The following is a 22,444-nucleotide window of genomic DNA, read 5'->3' on the forward strand; positions in this document are numbered from 1 at the left end:
CTTACTAAGTTGCTGAGTCAGGCTTTAAACTTGTGATCCTCCTGCTTTAGCCTCCTGAGTGACTGAGATTACAGGTGTGTGTCATCATGCCCAGCTACTGTTCATTTTTAAATGATTTATGTGTCAATCACTTGAAAGCCATGAGTTGGGGATGTAAGTTTCTTTTGCAGTAGAAAAGAGTATGGGACTCCATTATTTATACCACACTACTTAAAGTAAAAAGATGCCTTTTGGGAAAAACAAAAAAACATTTAACATCACAGGTAGTGAAATAAACATGAAAATATAATCAATTTATATTTGTTCAGTGATTACTGAAAGTATGACACTATTAAAAAGTTGCACTGGGTGCAGTGACGCACACCTATAGTTCCAGCAACTCAGGAGGCTGAGGCAGGAGGATTGTGAGTTCAAAGCCAGCCTCAACAAAAGCAAGGCACTAATAAGTAAGTCAGTGAGACCCTCTCTCTAAATAAAATACAAAATATGGTTGGATGTGGCTCAGTGGTCGAGTGCCCCTGAGTTCAATCCCCGGTACCCCCACCCAAAGAAAAGTAATGATTATGGTAATAATAAGCATTAAGAGGTAGAGTCAATCAGAGGGAAAATCTTAAAAGGAAATCAAGTTGTTGTCTTCTATGGTTTCTCTTTGTGTCTTGGTTCCTTCCTTTCCATGTCTCCAGTGCCAGAACCTTAACCCCCCAACAGGTTGGGATTGATCCCTCTTGCACTTCGCCCCAGACTCTCTTAAAAGAGTTATAACTCATACTCAGGGTCCTCCTTGGTATTCTTCAAGAGATTAGTCCTTTAAGAAAACATTGACATTTAAAAAGGAGCCTTTGGTAATTCTGCCCAAAGTAATAAGTAAAATCAGAAAGGATCACCATGACAGAATAGTGAGGCAAAGATTTGGGGGAGGAAGGGGTGCGCCTTTTTCAAAGTATAGTTGGGCTAGCCTTCATGCAGAAGTAAGGACAGAGAGATTTAGACATGAAGTTACCTAATCAAACAGTAATTTTTATCATTTGGCAATTAATCTAATTAAGAAGAAATAACCAAACACCAACAATGAGTTCAACCACCTAATTATTTTGAAGTCACACTAGAGATATAGTAATACAAAATGTTTCAAGCAATATTAATGTAAAATATGTATATAAGCAATGTCATACCAGAACGATTTCATAAGACAACTTTTTTTTTTTTTTTTTTTTTTGTACTGGGTATTTAACATAGAGGCATTTTACCACTGAGCTATGTCCCGGTCCTTTTTATTTTTTATTTTTTATTTTTTGGGGATAGGGTCTCACTAAGTTGCTTAGGGCCTTGCTAAACTGCTTAGGCTGGACTTGACCTTGTAATCCTCTTGCCTCAGCCTTCTGAGTCACTGGGATCATAGGTGTGTGCAACCATACCTGGAATAAGGCAACTTTTTAAAAACTTTAAAAATCAGTTTTCAGCTGCAGTATAGCTCAAAAGTACAACAAACACTTAGTATGTCTTAGGCCCTGGGTTCAATAAGAAAGAGAGAGGGAGGGAGGGAGGGAGGAAGGAAGAGAGAAAGGAAGGAAGGAAGAGAGAAAGGAAGGAAGGAAGGAAGGAAGGAAGGAAGGAAGGAAGGAAGGAAGGAAGGAAGGAAGGAAGGAAGGAAGGAAATCAGTTTCAATCTATTTATAGAATAACAATTTGAGCTTAGTAGCTTGTAAAAATTTTTAAAGCGGGTTTTTTTTGGCAAATATTTTTGCAAGTACAAAATAAATATTTTGTAAATGCTAGTTTTATTTTGATAAAGAAAATAAAGTTTTTCCAGTAAGAGAAAATTGGAACACTTCCTAAAAAAATGATTTTTTTAAATTTTTTTTTTATTTATTTATTTTTTTAGCAGAGCGCTTTATATTGGGCACACAAATATTTGATCCTTTTTGGAAAAAAGAAATGTCACTCCTGCTTCAGTTATAGACTGCTGACATTTAATTTTTAAATATATTTCACAAAGAATATATTATTGCAAATATTTCCTCAGACAAGTAATTACTCAGACAAGTAATCCTCCTTGTGCCCCACTGACTTTCAATCTGTCAATGAAGATGACTAACTGAACTGTCAACAAGGAATTACTCATTTGAAAGCACTGCTTGAAAACTGCTAATGTATACTCATGTTCTGTACTTAAAAAGTTATAATTTAAGGGTTGATAAAACCCATATCCAGAAGCACATATAACAAGGTCAATAACACACATATAACCAAATCAGTTTTGAAACTGATTAGCTAATGTCAATACTAGATTATGGAATATAAGAACCTTAGTCCCTAAACAAAATAAAGTAAAAAATAATGGCAACTATAAAGACTTGAGAAATCTTTGGGAAGGAAAAACAAAAATTCAGACGCTTCATTTGGTATGCAGGGTCTTAAGATTATCCTTACACCAAATATCTAAAAAGTTATAGAAAAAAGTAAAAGTGACAAGCTTACAATCATCTCATTCGTTTATGACAAACATTAAGAAAGTCCTGGCAAGAATGACCAGAGAAAGAAATAATGGGGATAATCAGTCATCTTTTTAATTATCCCAATCTCAAGTACCATTTCAGTGCCTCTCTCTAGAAACCTTGAATATGAAACTGACATATTTTGCTCTGCCTGTAAAGAAGTTAGTCCTACTTATAAGGCTGCCAGAAGTTTAGTTTAATTAGACTCTGTCCCTCTTCAAAATATCCTACTACCAGTGTATGTTATTTTTTCCATATAATTTGAACATACATTCCTTGAAATGCATGAACTAACCAATATGGTACTTACATTCACATTGTATGACATCCAAGTTAAATTGCTGAACAGCTCCCATGCTTATCTGTTTTAACTCACTATCCAGTAGCATTTGCATCAAGGATGTTGACAGATGCTGGCAGGCTGACATGCAAGCTGTCTGGGCAACTTTCCCCTGTTTAAAACAAACAACCAAACCAAAAAAGCAAATAAGCAAATACAGAAATATACTATAAAATACCACAAAAATTATATAGCTGGCAATCTTTTTTGTTGGTACAATAGTGATTATTGGCTTTTCTGTTTCTGCATTCTAAATGGCTATGTCTTTGTTATTATAAGAATTAAAATTAATATTCTTATTTCCCTCATTTTTCTCAGGATATTAAAGATCTAATTGCACAAAAGAAAACTGAAATAGAAGTTAAAATATCTAATATTAAATATTAGATGTTAAAATTTTTTTAAATATTAGATATTTAATATTAAAATACGACACATTAAAATATGACATTTATGACAAAATCACCATCACACTAAAAAATACTTTTCCATATAATGCTCTCTAAGCTCTCCTCTATATATTTAACTAAACCAGAATAAAGAAAGTTAATGGTGTAATTTATTAGTATTACTATTTAAACTATCTAAAATTTAAAATGTACTTTAAGATGTAAGTCTTTACTTCTACTCAGAACATTTGTATGTGGCACAGCTTCAATTACTGATGGGGGAAAAAAGGCTTGCTTACCAATATGACTTCAAACTGAAGTACAGGTATGTATTTAGTTTTAGAAACTGAGTTTTAAAATCATCTAGTAATTTAAAAATAAGTAGTTAAGTAAACTATATATATGCTTGTGGTTTTATTTTACTGTGGTATATATCATTTAAAAATATTTTCTACTTTAATAAGGTCCTGAAACTTCATGAATGTTTATAGAGAGCTGTAGGTTTTCTTAAAAATGATAATTTTTAACATTCAGCCTCTAGATTATATGGATAAATTACAACACTACATTACTTTTAGTAAACTGTTTCTTTTAAAAGTCTTTTTGCATTTGAAGTAGAAGTTTAAAGTAAAATATTTTAAAGACTCTTTTAGATAAAATATTCTAGTACAATACTGCTCCTAGGATGGCTACCTCTAGCCATTATGTGATTTGGCAATTTGATGATAGAATTCGAGATCTATGTATATGGTTTGAAATAATGACTTTTGGAAGACAAGCCATGTTTTGCTTCATTTCCACTAATAACTATTTAACCATTGCTATTTAATAATTAGAGTTCTTCCTACCTAACACAAAGGTCAATAAAGCTACAATCATGAAAAATATCTTCCAAATATAAGGGCTACAATAAACATGTACAAAAATGTTTATGTGGATTTGTTTGAAGGTAATAAAGAACATAAATATATTTTCACATTTGTTAGAACATTTGTTCTTTAACACATTAAAAATCACACTAGAAACAAAGAACTTTTATGAATGATTCTTTAGCATTTAGACATTATGCACAGTAGAAAACTGAAATGGAATGTCAATTTCTCAATCAAAAACTTCAGAGATAAAAGCTGATGCAAACAATATACTTGACAGATACTGATGAACTGCCAAAAAGGAATGTAACAAACAATGAAAAACCCAGCATGCTTCAAGATCCCCAAACCTAAAAGGAATTAGTCTGGGAGACATGCAGCTCCATTCCCCAAGCAGAATAATATCAATATGAATGGGAGGGGGGGATAAAAGCAGAAAAAGAAGAAATCAATGACCAGTCATTTAATTACAATGCAATAGGTTTGAGAAAATGGAAATGTCATTTTGACCTAATGGAACAACTACTACATTTTAGTTTAATTTACTTCTCCATCAAATCAGCTCCACATCCTATTTATGTTGCTACTATAATATACTCACTACAAAAGCAGATTAATAAATTGCAAAATTTATTATTAAATTCATTTCATAAGCAAACACACCACACAATATATGTAGTATTGTTTTCAGTGAACCTTTAAAATTTAAAATAGATTCAGAGGCTACATATATATATATATATTCATGGATATATATATATATATATATATTCACGTATACACACACACACACACACACACACACACACACACACACACACCCATATGTGTAACTGGAGCTGAAAATGATGGTTAGAGTAGAGATAAAGTTATTCCATAAAATGGTAGAAATAGGTCATGTAAATACATGTTTAAGTTACATACAATAATAAAATCCTAATATTGAATTTCTTTTGATTAGGCATATTAAATACAGGCTTATTATTCTCAAAGAAGTTTAAAAAGATTCATAAAATATTTTATAATTTTTTCAAATGAAATAAATTCTTCCCTACTAGAGAATTTAAGTTAATAATATCAAAGACTCAGATTCTTTCCATTTAAAAATTATGTTCTATAAGATTACATACTTTTTAAAGTACCTACTTTCTTTTTTTTTCAACATTTTTTTTATTGTAAACAAATGGGATACATGTTGTTTTTCTGTTTGTACATGGAGTACCTACTTTCTAACAATAGAATGTGTACAAATATTCTTACATTTCATCCACTACTTGTTCTTAGATAGAAAAATTCCAGTCTCTCCAAAATTTGAACACCCAAAAAATATATTTGACTATTTTTTCTGATGTTTATGGTCTTGCAATACTCTGATATAATTAAATACCCCTCTTTGAATACTCTTATTGTTATTATTGTTGATGCTTTTAATAATGTCATTTCCTAAAATAAAAACAATCTAGGAATTTTTACAATTATCTTTAAAAACTAGTACTTTTTATTAGAGATGATCTGTTTTTTAACCTGACAACAAAGCCCAAATAACTGACTGAAAAAAATTGCACATTTAATAAATTTTAAGCACGTAGAAATTTGTCCTGCCCTCATCTGAAAAATTAATTGCAACTATTATTAACATTTTTTTTCTCTTAAACAACACAAAATTCAATAAATAAGTAAAAACACCTGCTTAAGTTTTAAGGGTAACTATGTTTTTACACTGCTCTAACATTTTGCTGAAAAACAACTTGCAAAGAGAGAAAACCCTTAGACAAACTTCTTATATTTCAAAGGCACTTGTAAAAGAGAATCTGCTGACATATTAGATCCTTTTTGCATTACCCAAAAGCTTTTCTTCTAAGAACAATTGTGGTAAAGAGACATTTGGCTCCTAGGAAATTCCCAAAGGGTTAACCATATGCATCCTTCCATGCACCTTCACAGTGCTGCTTTCTAGATTCATGTCTCAAAAGCAGCTTTCATCATTTACTTGTGTGTCAGTCAATATGATTTATGGACTGCATTCAACAAAGTCAAAGCATATAGAATGAGAAATATGACTACAATCTGCTAATTTGTTTTGTATTGAGCCATTTAAGAGTCAAAGACCTGATGTCAGACTGAGACCAGCAACACAATTAACCAGCCGGTGACAGATTCATCCATCCTCCCTGCCAGGCTGTGCCAATCAAAGACAGCATGAGGCGACATTTGGTGAAATCAGTAAGAAAATTCATTCTCTAAGTAACCTATGTGAGACCTTGATTGACACTTTTTGAATTTAGTTTGTGGAACACAGCCACTCTTTACCCAATAGTTCCTCACTGCAAGCTGTGAAATAAGGCTTTTAATGCCAATCACAGGAACAATAAACCACTAACCACCAACTTCAGCCTAGAATCAAGAAAACACATCTGTTTGTATGTCAAGCCAAATTTCCCAAATAATTTACTATTACAGATTAGGCTAAAGATTCTGTTTCCTTTGAAATATTATAAAATAATATGGTAATAAAAATGACATATTTTATTAGATTATGGCTCAAATTATTTAGGTTTCAAAGAAATGTTTTCATAGATCTACTCTAAGTGGGAGAAATGTTGAATACTTATAATCTAATTGGCACCTTAACTTTTCATTTGTAGTTTTGTCTCACCATTCTCTTATTTCAAAGATCTATTTTTTTTAAAAAGGGTTGATTCCAATAGTAATTGTTTGAGCATTTTTCAAGGCTATTTCATGCTTTCAAGAACATCTAATATAAAAATGTATTCTTGAAATCACAACCACCTTCCTGTATTGGCCTACTCTTCCTTAATGATCCCAGGAGAGTCTACTTCCCTTTATTTATGTCACCACAAAAAACAACTCTGCACAATAAACTACTCTTTTTACTTAAGAAAAAAGAAAAATATAAACACAAATGTATTATGCATTATATAATTCTTTAAATTGAGAACAGGTTTTGTTTCAAAGGTTATATAACCCTCAACAGAAAAAAAAATCATGGTGGATTTAAATATTACACCTAACACTGGAAAATGAATTTATTAATACTGACCCTGCTTTTTAAATTATTTAAATTAAAGCGGTAAGTTGCTGTTTTGCACACATTTACTGCCTCTTGGTTTGCTATATACATTTTAGTTATAAGACTGTGAAACAGTCTTTCCAGAGGCAAAAGGGGAAGAGAAGTATTTTGATGGACTGATCAGTCTCCTAAAAGAGTCATCATGTTAGCCTTTTAAAATACACAAACTGAATGAGGTCTTTCATCAAATGTGGAGTAAATACTAAAATTAGAAATAAAAAATTCTTAATGAGAATATAAAACAATGCCTAGGTGAAAGTAGGTATTTTAATTCAAGAAATCTATTATCCTTCCTTCTGTTTTATACAAGAACTATTAATCAAAAGTCTCACTACATGAAACTACATCTTAGCACAGTAGTGCAAGCCTGTAATCCCAGTTATTTGGGGAGCTGAAGCAGGGGGATCACAAGGTCAAGGCAGCATGACAACTTGGTGAGACCCTGTCTCAAAATAAAAAATAAAAGGCTGAGGATGTAACTCAGTAGTAGAGTACCCTTGGTTCAATTCTCAGTACCACAAAAACAAAAAAACACAAAAACAAAAACAAAAGAAAGAAACTACATACTACTTCTTATTCAAATATAAAAATGCTGTTAAATTAGAAAAAAACTAAAACATTAGCATAGAATATGAAATTTTCCCAAGATGATTTCACAAATGCACAAGAATTCTTTTAGATTTTGATCCATTTTCTGACTTACTACACTGTATGCAACACTGAAATGTGTCAAGTTCCAAATAATACAGAATGGATGAGTTATGAGTTTCTTCAGTGAGTTTTAATAATTGCTTTATTACTACTGTGAAGACAGATTTTTCAAGTTATGCCAAAAAATTAATAGGTCTATAAAAATATACTGACTCTAACACACTCAACATTCTTTAAAATACCTCTTTTACACTTCTATATTTCTTTTATACTTGCTTTTTGTCATCAAGTAACTACTTCCATCCTTGAAAAAACTATCTACCACCTCAGTTAACCACAATCCTATAGTTAACTAGGAATTCCCATTCTCCCCTCTTAGGTTTTTCCACCCTCCTAACAATTCCCCATCATAAGGATTTGAGACAATAACATAAATGCTTATTCTTGGGACACATCCATATGCACAGAGACACACACACTGAGCAGGGCAGGAAGACAGAATAAATAGATTGTGATTATTTTAAAGTTGAAACAAAAATTTTTCCCAAATTAAGATAACTTCAGTACTACCAGTAATACATTGCAAATTTCTACTTCCCTCAAAACTTCCTTATTCCAATCACAGGGCTCATCAAATTTTGGCAGTCTTTGTTTTTAAACAATCTTTTGAACATGGACTTAGATGGCATGTAGTATATACACATTTTTAGATTTCTGTCAAGTACCATTGTTGCTGTTGTGGCAGTCTCGGGATATCTTCACACACACCCTAACTTTAGTAGGAAGAAAGAGAATACAAGAACAAGCAGAGCAGTAAAGGTCTAAAGTTACAAGGTTTTGAAGAAATGTCTCTGCTTCCACACTACTCATTATTGGGCTGTTGTGCTTATGTTTAAATAGGAAAGTGACCAAACATTAATGCCCTATAACTGTTTTTGCTTGGCAAACAAGAAAAAAAAGAAAGATAAAGATGAGCTTACTTTTCACTGTGGCTGACTCTGAATAGTACAGCCAATTTACAGAATTCAGGTTGAAAATCTGAGGCATTCCAGGAATCATTATTAAAGCAGCCACTTTGTAATAGCAGACCCACAACCTTATTTCTTTATAAGCATCCAGCTCCAAGAGCCAGGACCATTAACAATGAAAATTCAATATTTCACAATCCTAGTATAACTTAAAATTTCTAAAGAAATTGCCAGAATACTAGAAGATTAGATAATGCAGGTGGTTTCCAATGATCATTAGTAAACTGGATAGGTGTCACCAAAAGCCAACTGGTTATCTCTTATTAATGCATGTTTGTGGTTATTATAAATACAGCCATAATTAAAGACACAGTACAGAGGAGACCTTAGTCATTCAAGGATTTATATTTCAGTGCCAACCTTTTAAGGATGATTCTGAGGGTCTAAGACAACTAGAGCATCATTTACTAAGGCACACATTAGGATAGCATGTTCTGTGAAATAAATAAGATGGTGTAAAGATCATTCAAAGACTGATTGCAGTCAAAGTCCCAACTTCCCCAACTCTATGTGACTTTGCTGTCTGGGCACAGATGAAATAACTCCCACTAAGGTCTTTGGTTTTCAATTATATTTTATAGCATTTTCTGATACAAATTATATAGCATAGTAGTATTCTCAAATTTGGGGACTCTCAAAGCTCACTCATTTACTTATCCTGAACAACAAAGACTTTCTGAGTAGGTAATTTCACTGGTCTAAGCATTACATTGTTTGAATGGCAGAGGTATAGACATCATTAGAGTCCCTTCCAGTTGAGAAGATGGGATTTTAAAAGAGTAAGGGAAATATCAAGAGAAGGGAGGGTATATATTAAAACAAAATAAAACCCACAACGAGTGGGAAGGGGGTTATCAGAGTAAACTACTTACCTTTATTCCCCCCTAGGAATAACCTTGAAATATGACATTCAACTATGTTCTGAGAGAAAAGTATGTCCTTAGAGACAACTATAGCAGATCTTTGCCAATTATTCCCCTTTTGCTTTTAAAGATTTTAATGTTTGGACTGGGGTTGTGGCTCACTGGTAGAGCACTTGCCTAGCACATGTAAGGCACTGGGTTTGATCCTCAGCACCACATAAAAGAATTAATAAATAAAGGTATATAAAAGAAGAACAAGAAAGGAATATAATCTTTTAAAAAAAAATTTAACCTCAATACTACCATCTATCACAATGATTTCCTTAAAAGATAGAAAGACTTAAAACATGATGGTTTTCTTACAACACCTTAAGTCTCCTGGAGAAAAGAAAAGTAAGTGTTTAAAAGGTGCTTTCCCACAGTCTGAACTTTCTCCCCTATATGTAATATTAGTCTGAACACACTCCTTTGGTGGAAATACAAAGTATCCCAATGACTAAAATGAAAAGCAATGCAAGATTAAATCATATGACTGATAAACACAGTGGTGACAATTTAAAGTAACTGAACATTTACCACTGGCATAATTTTTTTTATAAGTATATATCTGCATGTTGCATTTTCTATTATCTCTACCTGACCTGCAAAAAGGAAGGAAGGAAGGAAGGAAGGAAGGAAGGAAGGAAGGAAGGAAGGAAGGAAGGAAGGAAGGAAGGAAGGAAGGAAGGGAGGGAGGGAGGGAGGGAGGGAGGGAGGGAGGGAGGGAGGGAGGGAGAAAGAAAGACAGAGTCTCTGGCCTCACCAGATCTTGGCTTGCACAGGAAACCTCTGACTCTAATATCTTTCTCTGCCAACTCTTTTCTTTCCCCCTCAGGGATCTGATTTCCCTTTTGCTTTCTTTTTTTGCTCACAATAAAAGATAATTTCAGTTTAAACAGTCTCTTACCCACATATTTTAGTCCCTTTTCTTCTTCCCCCATTTTAACTTTTGCCCCTTAACTTAAAGAGGAAAAAAAATCCTCTTTCTTTTCTTTCTATTGTGGAATACAAGTTAAAGGGAAAAATATCATTTGAATCCCTAGAAATCTGCCACTCCTTTTTGCAAAAAAATTTAATTCTCTAAACATGAATTCTCTGTTGTTATTAGGAAGTAAAATGGCCAGATGCTACATTTCAATTTGTTTTAAATATTGAATCTTCCTATTCAAAATGACACTTTGCTCATAAAGCCTGAACCAATAATCTAGTCGGTTTTAATCTTTAGCTCTGTTAAAGAGTAAAGATATCTAAGTGTGCATAAGTATGTATGCACGCTAACATAGTACATTTACATACATTCAACTATAGACTGAAAGAGTCCATTATAATTATTTCTATTTATATCCCTCTTATCTGTCACTTACAGGTCAAGTCGTGAGTTCTACTCTAATTCACAGATTTCCTACTATAAACTCTCATAGTATTCCCTTCGAAAATTCCTTCTAATTCTATTACTACTTCCAACTGAGCATTCACCAAAAACAGTTCACAATATTATTTTTTACAGTGTTTAACAGCAGGGAAGTATTTAACTATGCTATGCTATATATACACACAATACTTACAAGTTATTAAATAAATCTCTTACCAAGATTAGTCAGCATTTAACTGAGAAACCAACTTAATAAACGCCTAAAAGGATTAAAGATATAAAATACAAGTATGCTCACTTTCTACAAAGAGGCAATGGCAATTTTGTTTTACAATTAACTTCTTATACTGAAAATCACCTGTTTTACAGCATTAAGAAAAAGATGAATAAGAACACAAATTCTATTTCAAATAGTGGGCTTTGATTGTTTTCGACTTTTTTACTTCGTCTCTCAAAGGGCTTTACTTTATATAATGCAATGATTATACTGTCAATGGTTTGTTTTTGTTGATTTTTGTATACTTAGAATTCACCTCAGTATAGCAGTATGAAATGGATAGCAAAACAGGTCATAAAAATGCCTAATTTATTTCCATAGAAAGAACTATTCTACATAAATAACTTTTTCAAAACACTGGACATTCAAGTACCAAACTTTTAAATTTTCTAATTAAAATTTATGTAGAACAATCCCCAAAATCTACCCCTACCTTCTAAAATAAAGGACAATAAACAATTTGAATTTTGGGATAAAAGGGTCAGTCTCACTTCTGAACACCATTTCTGTTTCTGAATATGAATGTGGTTTATCAGTAGGAAATATATCAGCAAACTTAATAAGTATTTATTATGTTAAAGGAGTGGCCAAGTGAAAGCCTAATGGTTTATCTCTTTAATAGGACAAAGTATATGTCCCTAGTGCTGGGAATGTGCAACAGTTAATTTGGCATAAAATGGTTTTTTGTCTTCGTTGCCACTGAATTAATAGTTGAATCTAGAGAATTGAGGTTTTAATTATCATATTGTTCTTTTTGTGGGGGTATCAGGGATTGAACCCAGGGGCACTTTACCACTTAGCTACATTCCCAAGCCTTTAAATTTTAAGACAGGATCTCACCAAGTTGCTTGGGGCCTCACTAAGTGGCTGAGGCTGGCCTCAAACTTGAGATCTTTGTGCCTCAGCCTCCCAAGTTCCTGGGTTTACATATATGCACCACCATGCCTAGAGTTTGTTTGTTTGTTTATACCAGGGATTGAACCCAGAGTGCTCAATACTGAGCCACATCCCCAGTTCTTTTTATTCTTTATTTTGAGACAGGGTCTTGCTAAATTGCTGAAGCTGGCTTTGAACTTGCTAATCCTCCTGCCTCAGCCTTCTGACAGCTGGGATTTCAGGTGTGTGCCACCATACCTGTCTTGCATATTATTTTTTCATGGAGATGAGAGAGTAAGGTAAACATGCAAATATTTCCAATCAATACTGATACATTTTTACTAAATAATTTTCTATATGAAAACATCTTCCAAATTTCTGCCTGGGAAAGGACTGAAAACTTTCATTCGAAACTACAAAGATTCTGTATTTGACAAATATATTTCTTGATTTAAAAATTGATTTTTCTGGCAGTATATTTTCTATACTCTTTATCCAAACAAGAAAATGATCTTTATGTAGTCCAGTTACTTAAAAAATACTTACCAAGGACTTACTCAGTATAAGACATTGTATTCAGTGCTACAGAAGATACAAAGATGGGTACATACAGTTCTTAACATACGGGGATTAAATTCTAATAAGGGAAAGAAGACAAATCTACAAACAGCAGTAGTATAAAAGAAAACAGAAATAGGAAGATAAAAGAAGGACAAAGTACTTTGTGATGGTTATGTGGAAACAGAAAGACTTTGTAAAAGAGGTATCATTAAAGATCAATTTGGGAAGAGATTTAGAATCTTCACAATTACAAGTGAAGCCCAGCAGAAAATTCAAAATAGATACAAGGCACAATGAATACACCATTTTGGAATCACAAGTTGAATAATATTCAGAAAAGTATCAAGAAACAGACTTATACTTTTCACTAGCCTGTGGAATTTTTATTTGATACAATAGAGAATTAAGAACCCCAGAAGTTTTTGAATAGGGAAATAAAATTAAACTCTACTTTAGAAAGAATTGTCTGGCACTGGTATGTAGGATGGACTGAAATAAGAAGAGAAAGTTGGTAGAGATCAACCTGAAGACAATTACAATAATCAAACTTGAACTTTAATAATAGGAATAAGAACAGAAAAGAAAGGATACAGATAGGAACATTTAAATTTTGAAGGCTAGATGAGATTTTTTTCCCCCCAAGAATTTTTAATATTTAAACATTCTGAAAATATTTAATTACTTCTTAATCTGGTTGTCAAGAGTTCACACCTGGATGTTGAAAAGGCAAATAAAATAAAAAGCAAAATACAATAAAGCTATTTAAAAAAGAATTGCTAAGGCAATTCAGGAAAGTGATACTGGGTTGAAATGAGGAAAAAAACATTTGTAGTGGGTCATGAATCACATTGGCTCACAATGAGTTATGTACTAGGTTGAATTTCTGCAAGTTTGGCTAGTAGGGTGGTAGAGAAAGAGCATTCAGGAAATGAATAAATTATCTTAGAAATGAGTAATAACAATATTTTTTAAGAATGTGTAATATACAAGGCACTGTTCTAAACATTTTATGTATACTATTTCACTTACTCTCACAAAAATCTTTGGGGTATATATTCCCATTGACATGATTTGACAGATCAGGAAGGACTACAGAGAGATTTCCAAAAGCACAGCACTCCCTACAGATGCACCTTCATTTTTAACTTTCATACTCAAATCCAAGAGAATCCTATTTCATCAAAATAACTAATACTACCTTCAAAATTATGTTTCCACAAAACTACAAATATATCAAGAACACTGCCAATATAATTAGAAATTAATTTAAACACTTAAGCAGAGAAAAATAAGCCTGTAGGAAGTTCATTATTTTCTTAATTTATATGCTAGCTTTAGTTTTATCTACTTACCGACATGGCTGCATAATCATTGTTGGTCTGAGGAGGGAGTCAGCAAGGAAATCAAATAAAAAAGGAAGATGTATTCTAATAACAGCAGAAAAAGTGTTTAAAGCACCTAAAGAAAATATACTATACAATAAGCAAGTTAATTCTATGTGTGTTACTCTAATTTAAAGGCACAAATTTATCACACATATTGTCAATTTATTTTGAAGATTTACATGTGAGTTTTTATGTCCCCATTAATCAGATAAATTTTCCCCCAAACTTTGTCTATCAAATCAAGTTGCCTGATCAGTATTAAATAACAAGAATGTTAGTAAATTACTAAATGTTTGCTGAGAAAAAATTTAGAAAACAACAGTTCTTTGACAGGGTTCTTTGCTATAGAGCAGTGGTTCTTGAACTTCAAGGGAAAAAAGCATATTTGTAAGCAACAGAAATGTTAGTGCAGTTAGGTCTACAGTCAAGCACTGGTATCTGAATATTTAAAAAGCATCTCCTCCCACAGGTAATTCTAACTCAAACAGAAATAAAATGTTTATTTCTTCACAAATGACAGAAAATTATAGAGTATACATAATTCTGAAGATAATAAGGATAAATCATTATGTTCTCCCATAATCTGTTAATAAAACTTAAATTCCTAAGGAAATGATGACTCACTAAGTTATCTTACAGCTAATTATTTACATGTATTTCCTCTCCTAGCAAGTGAATAGTGAGCCAAAGTAAAAACCAAATCACTCGTCTCAATTTAAATGCAGATAAGTCCCTGCCAGAGTTCTGTATTAATTATATGATACAGGTTTATTCTTTAAAAATATTAAGGATTAATTAAATATTAACTCCTTAAAACAGTAACAATTAAATAAATTAAATATCCTTAAAATAACTGTTGAATTTAAATTACCTAATTTACTTTTCAAATTTCAATAACATAATATTTAAGCACTAGTAAAATTCTTTTATGAAAAAGGTATTTACTCAGAAACATGAATCTAACCTAATTATATTAGGTCAAAGAAACTCAAAACTATTTATTAGTGGAAGCTGAACTTCTGGTATAGACTAGACTGAAGGTTCTCCTCCGTAAGGGAAGCTGTCCATTTCACCAAAGACACAATGAGTAAAAGAAAGACCACAAACAGAAACTCAGCTAGTCAGGTTGATCAATCTAATTTAACCCTAGTAAGCAGTGGGCTGACAGTTGTATTAGCCAAACAATTAATTCTTCTGGAAGACTGGACTTGATCTCAAATAATTACTAAGGCCTTTCTAGATTTAACTTCCAATAAATTTTGTTTTGATTATTATAATTATCCCATCAACATAGTAATTTGCTCAACCATTTTTTTTGGTAAAATCTTTCAAAGTGTATGTAAAAATGTTTTGGGAAATATATAAATGCCACAAAGTGAAGATGTAATTCAGTTAAAATCTAGTAAACGCTGATAAAAGTTGGTCAACAATATTCAACATATGACGGCCATGTACATCATAGGATGTGTGATATTTTCATATTTCACATAATACCATTTTATATGAATTATATTTAATAAATAAGATATACATCACTACCCTCTACATTTCAAAATTAATACTCAAATAAGAAAAACTAACATAAGAATATATGCCCAATATATAGTTATATTTTCATTTGATAGATAAAACACTAAAAGCATTCCTATTTGCTTGTGCCTCAATATAAAAAATGCAATACTTGTATTTTAAATACAATCTTTCTGGTTATAATTTTTTTAAATGATGATTAAAGTCAATGATTTTACTAAACTATTAAAGTTTTCTGAAGTTTTCAGTCAAATGAAAGGACACTGATCCCATACACTTAACTCACAAAAAAGTGTAAGCCAAAAAAATAAAGTACAGGTGTAAGAGTAAATAAGGTACCAGATTTAATTCATCAAGAGATGCTTTCTGGAAGACAGAAGGCAGATGAAAAAGAGAAGACAGTCACTGCCAAAGAACTAACTACACTGGAGCTGGGAGCCAGCAGTCCAGAGTTGGAAAATATGAAAGGGAAGAGAAATGAGATGGAGAACAGAAAAAAACAATCAAACAATTGTGCCAATGATCTCCCACCCACAGAGCACAGGCTAATGAAAGAACTTTTTGGGGAAAGCTGTTTCCTGACTTAAGGGGAAGAGGAAGGGAAAAGGAGCAGGGAGGAGAAAAAGGGAAAGGGGGCAAAGGGAAGGAAGGGAAGGAAATAAGGAAATGAAAATAAAAGCAAAGAAAGGAAAGGAAAAAGAAAAGTCCTTTTCATTTTGACAAGGTGATAATGGAAACAGAGGCAGGAAATAATATGTAATTCGTGGAATCAGTGCAAAATGGAAGTGTGGGGTCCCCTGTTCAAAAATCAGGATTGTGCTAGATGCACACCTTTAATTCCAGCTACTCAAGAGGTTGAGGAAGAAGGATTAGAAGTTTGAGGACAGCCTTGGTTAACTTAGTGAGACCCTGTTTCAAAATAAAAAAAAAAAGGGAGTTGTAGCTCAGTGATAGAGCACCTTTCAGTTCAATTTCCAGTACAGGGGGAAAAAAAAATTAAGAATTGCAAGACAGCAAAAGAGAAGTACCAATTCACATGAAGGGCCCTTCTGAACATAGTATTCTACCACTGGCATGTTGTATCCCCAGGAAGTTAGCCCTGAAAAGAGAACATAATCTCATGACTAGTTTCATACATGCTGACTACAGAGATAAAGAATCCTGGGCAAAATGCCCTGCCAATGTATATAAATATTCCCTACTCAAGGGAAAAGATTTATTAAAATATAGGTATGTATTTACACGGCAGCAGAGTAAATCCATGTCAGTTCTCCAGGCCTTCTTTGTTAAAAAAAAAAAAAAAAAAAACAGAAAACCAAGGATTATCACACTATAGAAAAGACTGGAATAAAAAGGAATATACAAAATAAAGAAACAAAGACCTATTCCAGAGTAATATAGATAAGACACAGAAAATGACTTTAAAAATATTCTATGCTCAAATTTAAAAGATAATATATTCATTAAAATAGAAAATTCTATGAACAAGGAACACAAAAACAGAAGTGATTCCTTAGAAATTAAAATATCCTATAGAAAGATGGAAAAATAAAAATAAGCAAATCTTCCAAAACATATTACAAAAAAGATGAGGATATGGAAAGAAAAAAGGATAAGAAACAAAGAGGACCAATCTGGGAACTGTCATGACAGTCTAGCAAAGAGAGAACAGAAAAATGGAAGAAACAAAATTATCAAAAAAATATACAGGAAAATTTCCCTACCCTGAATAAGGACACTCATTTTCAGCAAAGGGCCATCTCCACATGTTTCCATGATATTTCTTAATAGTAAGAATTTAAAAACAGATCTCAAAACCCAGATGCCAGAAGACAATGGAGGCATGCAATGAAAATTTTAAGAAAAAAAGTTATTTAACTTAGAATTATATAATTAGTCATATTATCAATAAAACATGAACACAGAGGATATTTTCTGATATGCAAGGACTTAAATTGTGTACTTCCCTTTCAGGGGAAGTTATTAAGGTTACTGAGGAAGTTCTGAGGCAGTACAACAAGACAAATCAGAAAAGCAATAAAACACACACACACCCCACCCCACACCACAACAAATCTAGGAAACAGTTCCCAACCCAGGAGAGCAAGAAAGGAAAATCCCAGGAAAATAACTATGCAGCTACTGCAGAGAACAACTGGTACAGATTAAGAGACAAAGGCCTCTGGAAGAAAGGCCTCCGCAGATTTTCACCCAAATGAAGGAAAGGAGGTTAGAAACACTTGATATGATGAAAACACAAAACTCACTTATCAACAAAGATAAAAATATTTCAAATATGAAGCTACCTAAAATGCAGTAAAATTTCAGTAAATAAGGAATATAATAAAAAAGAATCTTTTTGGCCATGATGCAAAATAGTCTCCTGTAAGTGACCAGAATTTAAGATATTAGACCCAAAATATGAAAGGGAAAAAAAAAAAAGTCCTAACATACTACACTTTCCCTAAAGGGAAAAATATAACATAAAAAAGTAATGTTTACTGGTATTCACCTTGGAAAGCCAACCCAGGGCAAAGCAAAATAATGCCAAAATAATGTAAATATTAATAAGGCAAAAATAAAAGTATAGTTATCAGAAAACAGTACCAAGTGGAAGAAATGATGGCACAAAAGATAGGGAGGCTATACTATTACATTACATAGAAGAGAATTAAGATAGTGAGTGAAGTAAAAAGAACTAAAAATAGAAATACAACTACTTTATATAAAAAACAATAAAGTATAAAAATCAATGAGAGGAAAAAGGGAAGAGGGGAGATGCTACCTGTGCTTTATCCTTCATAGCAAGAAATCATAAGATAACCACCAGAAGAAACAAAACCAAATGGTGAAAAATGGTAGTGTGGGAAAGTGGCAGTGGGAATGGAAAAGGGCAAGGAGAGGCTGTTTTCCATTCCAAACTTTTCTGGACTACTTATTACCATTTAGCATATTAATTAGAATAAAAGTAAAATAAAACAAGAAAAACTTTATTTTCAGTTCTATAAATAAAATAAAGATATTAATAAATTAATTCAGAAGGTAAATGATCTGTCTGGTTTCACAATGCAATTAATTGGAAGAATCAAGTCTAGGACCCAAATCTCAAAATTTTAGTATAGTACTACATCTTGAAAAAGATTTTCCAGGAGAGAATGATTTTAAAAGTTAGATACTATCCATTTCTGTCTAAGTTAGTATCTCCATTTATTTTATATATATAAAATATATATGCTTCTCAATTAAAGAGAGCATAATATGTTTAAAGATCATTAATGGAAATAAAAATGTAAATTAAAAATTCAGTCCCATCAGATATGTACATTTAGTAGGAAAAGGGATTACATTCTTAAGCACAAAGAATTTAAAAAGGATATCAAATTAGCATATCAATAGAACCCTTACAACCTAAAGCAAACAAATCAAGAAAAGGGAAGACTCTTCAAAGGAAACAACTAAAAGAAAACACCTTGAAAGGGAACTAGGTAGGGAAGTAAATACAGTACTGCATTTAAAAACTGAATAACACTTGGGGCATATTTCCCTATCTTGAAAGTTATTTCTACTAGAGTATTTTTAATTTATTATTGAGTAACACTATGTTTTACTTTTTGAGTTAAGAAAATAGGTTTGTTTGTTTTACAGTGATTTTTAAGTTATGCTATAGTTAGTGATGTTCTAGTTAATTTTTAACAATGGTTCTCTGGGGGGAAAAACTTGGTTTGTACCATTTGCTGGTTACAATGGTCTAAATACTCCTACCATGACTACCAGCGCAATGTCACTGAATGCACAGTTGGGAAGAGGTATGCTCCATATCAATTTCCCAGTATGATCTTGAGGTCACTTTCTCTCAGTAGGAAGGCATGTCTAATCTTAGAGTGAAAGATACTGGGAGGAATAATCCGATTAACAGATATTGCTGTGAACAGCTTTTCAGACATTTATTCTCTAAAGTGAGAAATACCTATAATCATATAGTAATTTTCTTGAAAAACATCCAATTATATTTACATTTAATTTGAGAACCACATGCCAAAGGTAAACTCATTTCTAAAAATGTCCCCCTTTTAAAAAACTGTCCATCATGCCACTTTGATTAACACAGAAAAAAACAAAAGTCAAGCATATTTGAAAGCAAAAGGAAAAAATCTTTCTGAGAAGAAAACACTGAAAATTCAAATAGAAACCAGATTTATCTACAAATCTACCTCTAGAGTAAGTAAAGTAGCAGAGAAGGTTACACCATGGTTAAAAGTAAAACAATGGAAAGTTCTTAAAAAGGAAGAAATATGAGTAAACTGATCATTTGAGATCTTCCATTGATTTCTACTATAAAAGATAACTAACTGGTGGTATAAACATTTGGATAATTGGGTCCCTTCTGTGAATAAATATGTGTGATGCAATTAAAAACTTTACCATTTATACATATCCCTTAGAGGTTGTAAATCAACAAATTATCTTTATTAAAGCAAACACATGAATAGCATTTATGAGGAAAGGAAATGTTAACTTTTCTTTACAGAAACAGACCAGTGCTGGAGTCTTGAGGCAGTAGTTGGAGTAAAATGTTACTGAATTCCATTGGCAGTCATGGAGAATGACTAGATAGATGTACCAGTGGCTCAAAAATTTCTTTGATTTATATTGGTATAAATGGTAAATGAATATCTTCTGCTTTTTAAAATTTCCCTAGGATAAAATTTTCTGGCTTACATAAAATTTTACAAGGCAACAAATTTTGCTTATAAATTAGCTCTAAAATACATGACATAAATGCATAGGAAAAGACAACTTGCAGAATACAGGCCAAAATAAAAACACTCATCATCCTTTGACAAGACAAAAGTAATTTTTTTGTTGTCTTTCTTCTGTATTTTCTAATTGTCAGGAAAAGTTTATTAAAAAGAAAGGTCATTTACACATATTGAAATAGTAAAACTTGTTTATTTCCAAGGGCACTGATACAGGAATAAAGTAACTTTTATTTCACATATTAACCAAACCCTAATGACAGTAGTTAGTATCTGACTATTAGCCACTGTAAACACAGCAACTTAAACTAAAATGATTATTCAAGCAGAAAAGTGCTGACTGGCCAAATTATACAGTTATATCATGTGCATGTACAAACATGTAACAACAAACCCCATCATTATGTACAACTATAATGCATCAATGAAAAATGTGGACAGAGAAAAAATTATTCAAGCAATTAAGCTTTAAAATGAATGTCTTTCATAATTAATAAAGAACTTTAAAAAGGGCTGTATAATACAAAGGCATAAAACTGAATGAAATAATATCAAGCTAAAAATATAGACATAAACAAAAAAAAGGTGAAAAGACATTATAATAAAATTATTACTATGAATGGCCTTAAAACTATAACAGAGGAAAAAGACAAAATTATCATTTATTAATAGAGCTAACTTTATGCTAAGCACCCTGTCAGGCAACATTTTTACACACCATTTTAATTCATCCTATGATAGTCCCATGGAGAACCAATGGATTATACCTATTTTGCAGAAGGGAAGAGGCCCAGAGGTGTTACATAAGCTGTCAGCATCCTATAGCTAGTAAATTATAAATTAAGGTTCAAACTCAGTCATTCTAACTCCAGAGCCTATCCTATGAATATTGTCACTTTAGCACCTAAGCCCTTAGGAACCATAAAAGATTAATAAGTTTAACTCTAAATGAGCATAAAAAAATCCAAGTGTCCTTGAGAAAATACAGTTAGCAAGAAGTTTAATACTTTGGGTAATGGAAAAATAACTGTGATTGCTACAAATACTGACTATTTAGATTTCTGTTCATTCCTCTGGCCAGAGAGAGCTTGGCTTATTTGCTGGAGCACATGAAATGCAAAGTAATAGGTAATTATTAAATATGGAGGCAAGAAAGTTCTTTACTTTTCCATTTCCTAAAAAGTTTTGTACTGGCTCTTAAGGGAAACAAGTAAGGGATACCCATTCTCTCACTCATCTAACCCTGGAGATAAGATGTAAAGTGAACATTATTGGTAGTTCTCCAAATCCTACAGCTTTCTATTGCTACCATAATTTGTGAAAATGACAGAGTTCTTTCCCTAGGCTCCATCAAAACCACGATTATCTGCTAACTTTCTACTGTTCTCAGATCCTGTAAGCAGAGAACAAAATTCTGTTAGATAAATTGTAACTTTTTTGGAAGTTACAATGGAATTTTTCACTGGGCAATGTAGTCACCCACTAACGGAACATGATGACAGTCTTTGATATGGAAAACATTCTTTTGCAACAGTGATAGGAATGATAAAAAACTAAATAGTCAATAAAGTTACAGGTGGAGGTTTTAAACAGAACATGTTCAATTTTGTGTCTTTTCAGAGTTACAGGGACTTTCTTTTATCCCAGAAAATCTACTTCCGTGTCCTAATTTTTGCACTTTTGGCCAATACTTACATGATTTGAAAGAGTCATTAGTTTTACAGCTTCCACTAACTTACCCCATTTTTCTGGAACATTGCCAAAACCAAAGCTAGGACAAGAGTCTAAAATTAGATACGCTGTTTAACCTCATGTGTCTATAAGTAGGATAGCTAGTTCCACTTGCTGAATGACATGGGACTGGATGTAATAAATAAATATAATCTGAAGCTTCTTTGAGAGTTGAAGAAGTTTGGAT

At 32.3% G+C, this 22,444-nt stretch overlaps 1 protein-coding gene and 1 long non-coding RNA gene across 9 annotated transcripts in view; both read right to left on the minus strand.

Annotated features, from left to right (window-relative positions):
- EXOC6 (exocyst complex component 6) overlaps nt 1–22,444 on the minus strand; it is a 194,901-nt gene that overhangs the window by 44,862 nt on the left and 127,595 nt on the right. For 7 of the 8 annotated variants that reach the window (XM_079137555.1, XM_079137558.1, XM_079137556.1 and 4 more), the window contains one exon: nt 2,806–2,947. In XM_079137555.1, the coding sequence (XP_078993681.1) occupies nt 2,806–2,947 (142 nt within the window). Of the gene's footprint in view, nt 1–2,805; nt 2,948–22,221; nt 22,298–22,444 lie in introns of those variants that run through there. The other variant, XM_079137561.1, reaches the window with a different exon arrangement.
- LOC306659799 lies at nt 4,853–10,355 on the minus strand. Its single transcript, XR_013763443.1, has 3 exons — nt 9,227–10,355; nt 5,319–8,404; nt 4,853–5,238 (listed from the first exon to the last, which is right to left on the minus strand). It is a non-coding gene; the product is annotated as an uncharacterized lncRNA (long non-coding RNA).

Source organism: Sciurus vulgaris, assembly GCF_902686455.1.
Source record: "Sciurus vulgaris genome assembly, chromosome: 4".
Taxonomy (NCBI): domain Eukaryota; kingdom Metazoa; phylum Chordata; class Mammalia; order Rodentia; family Sciuridae; genus Sciurus; species Sciurus vulgaris.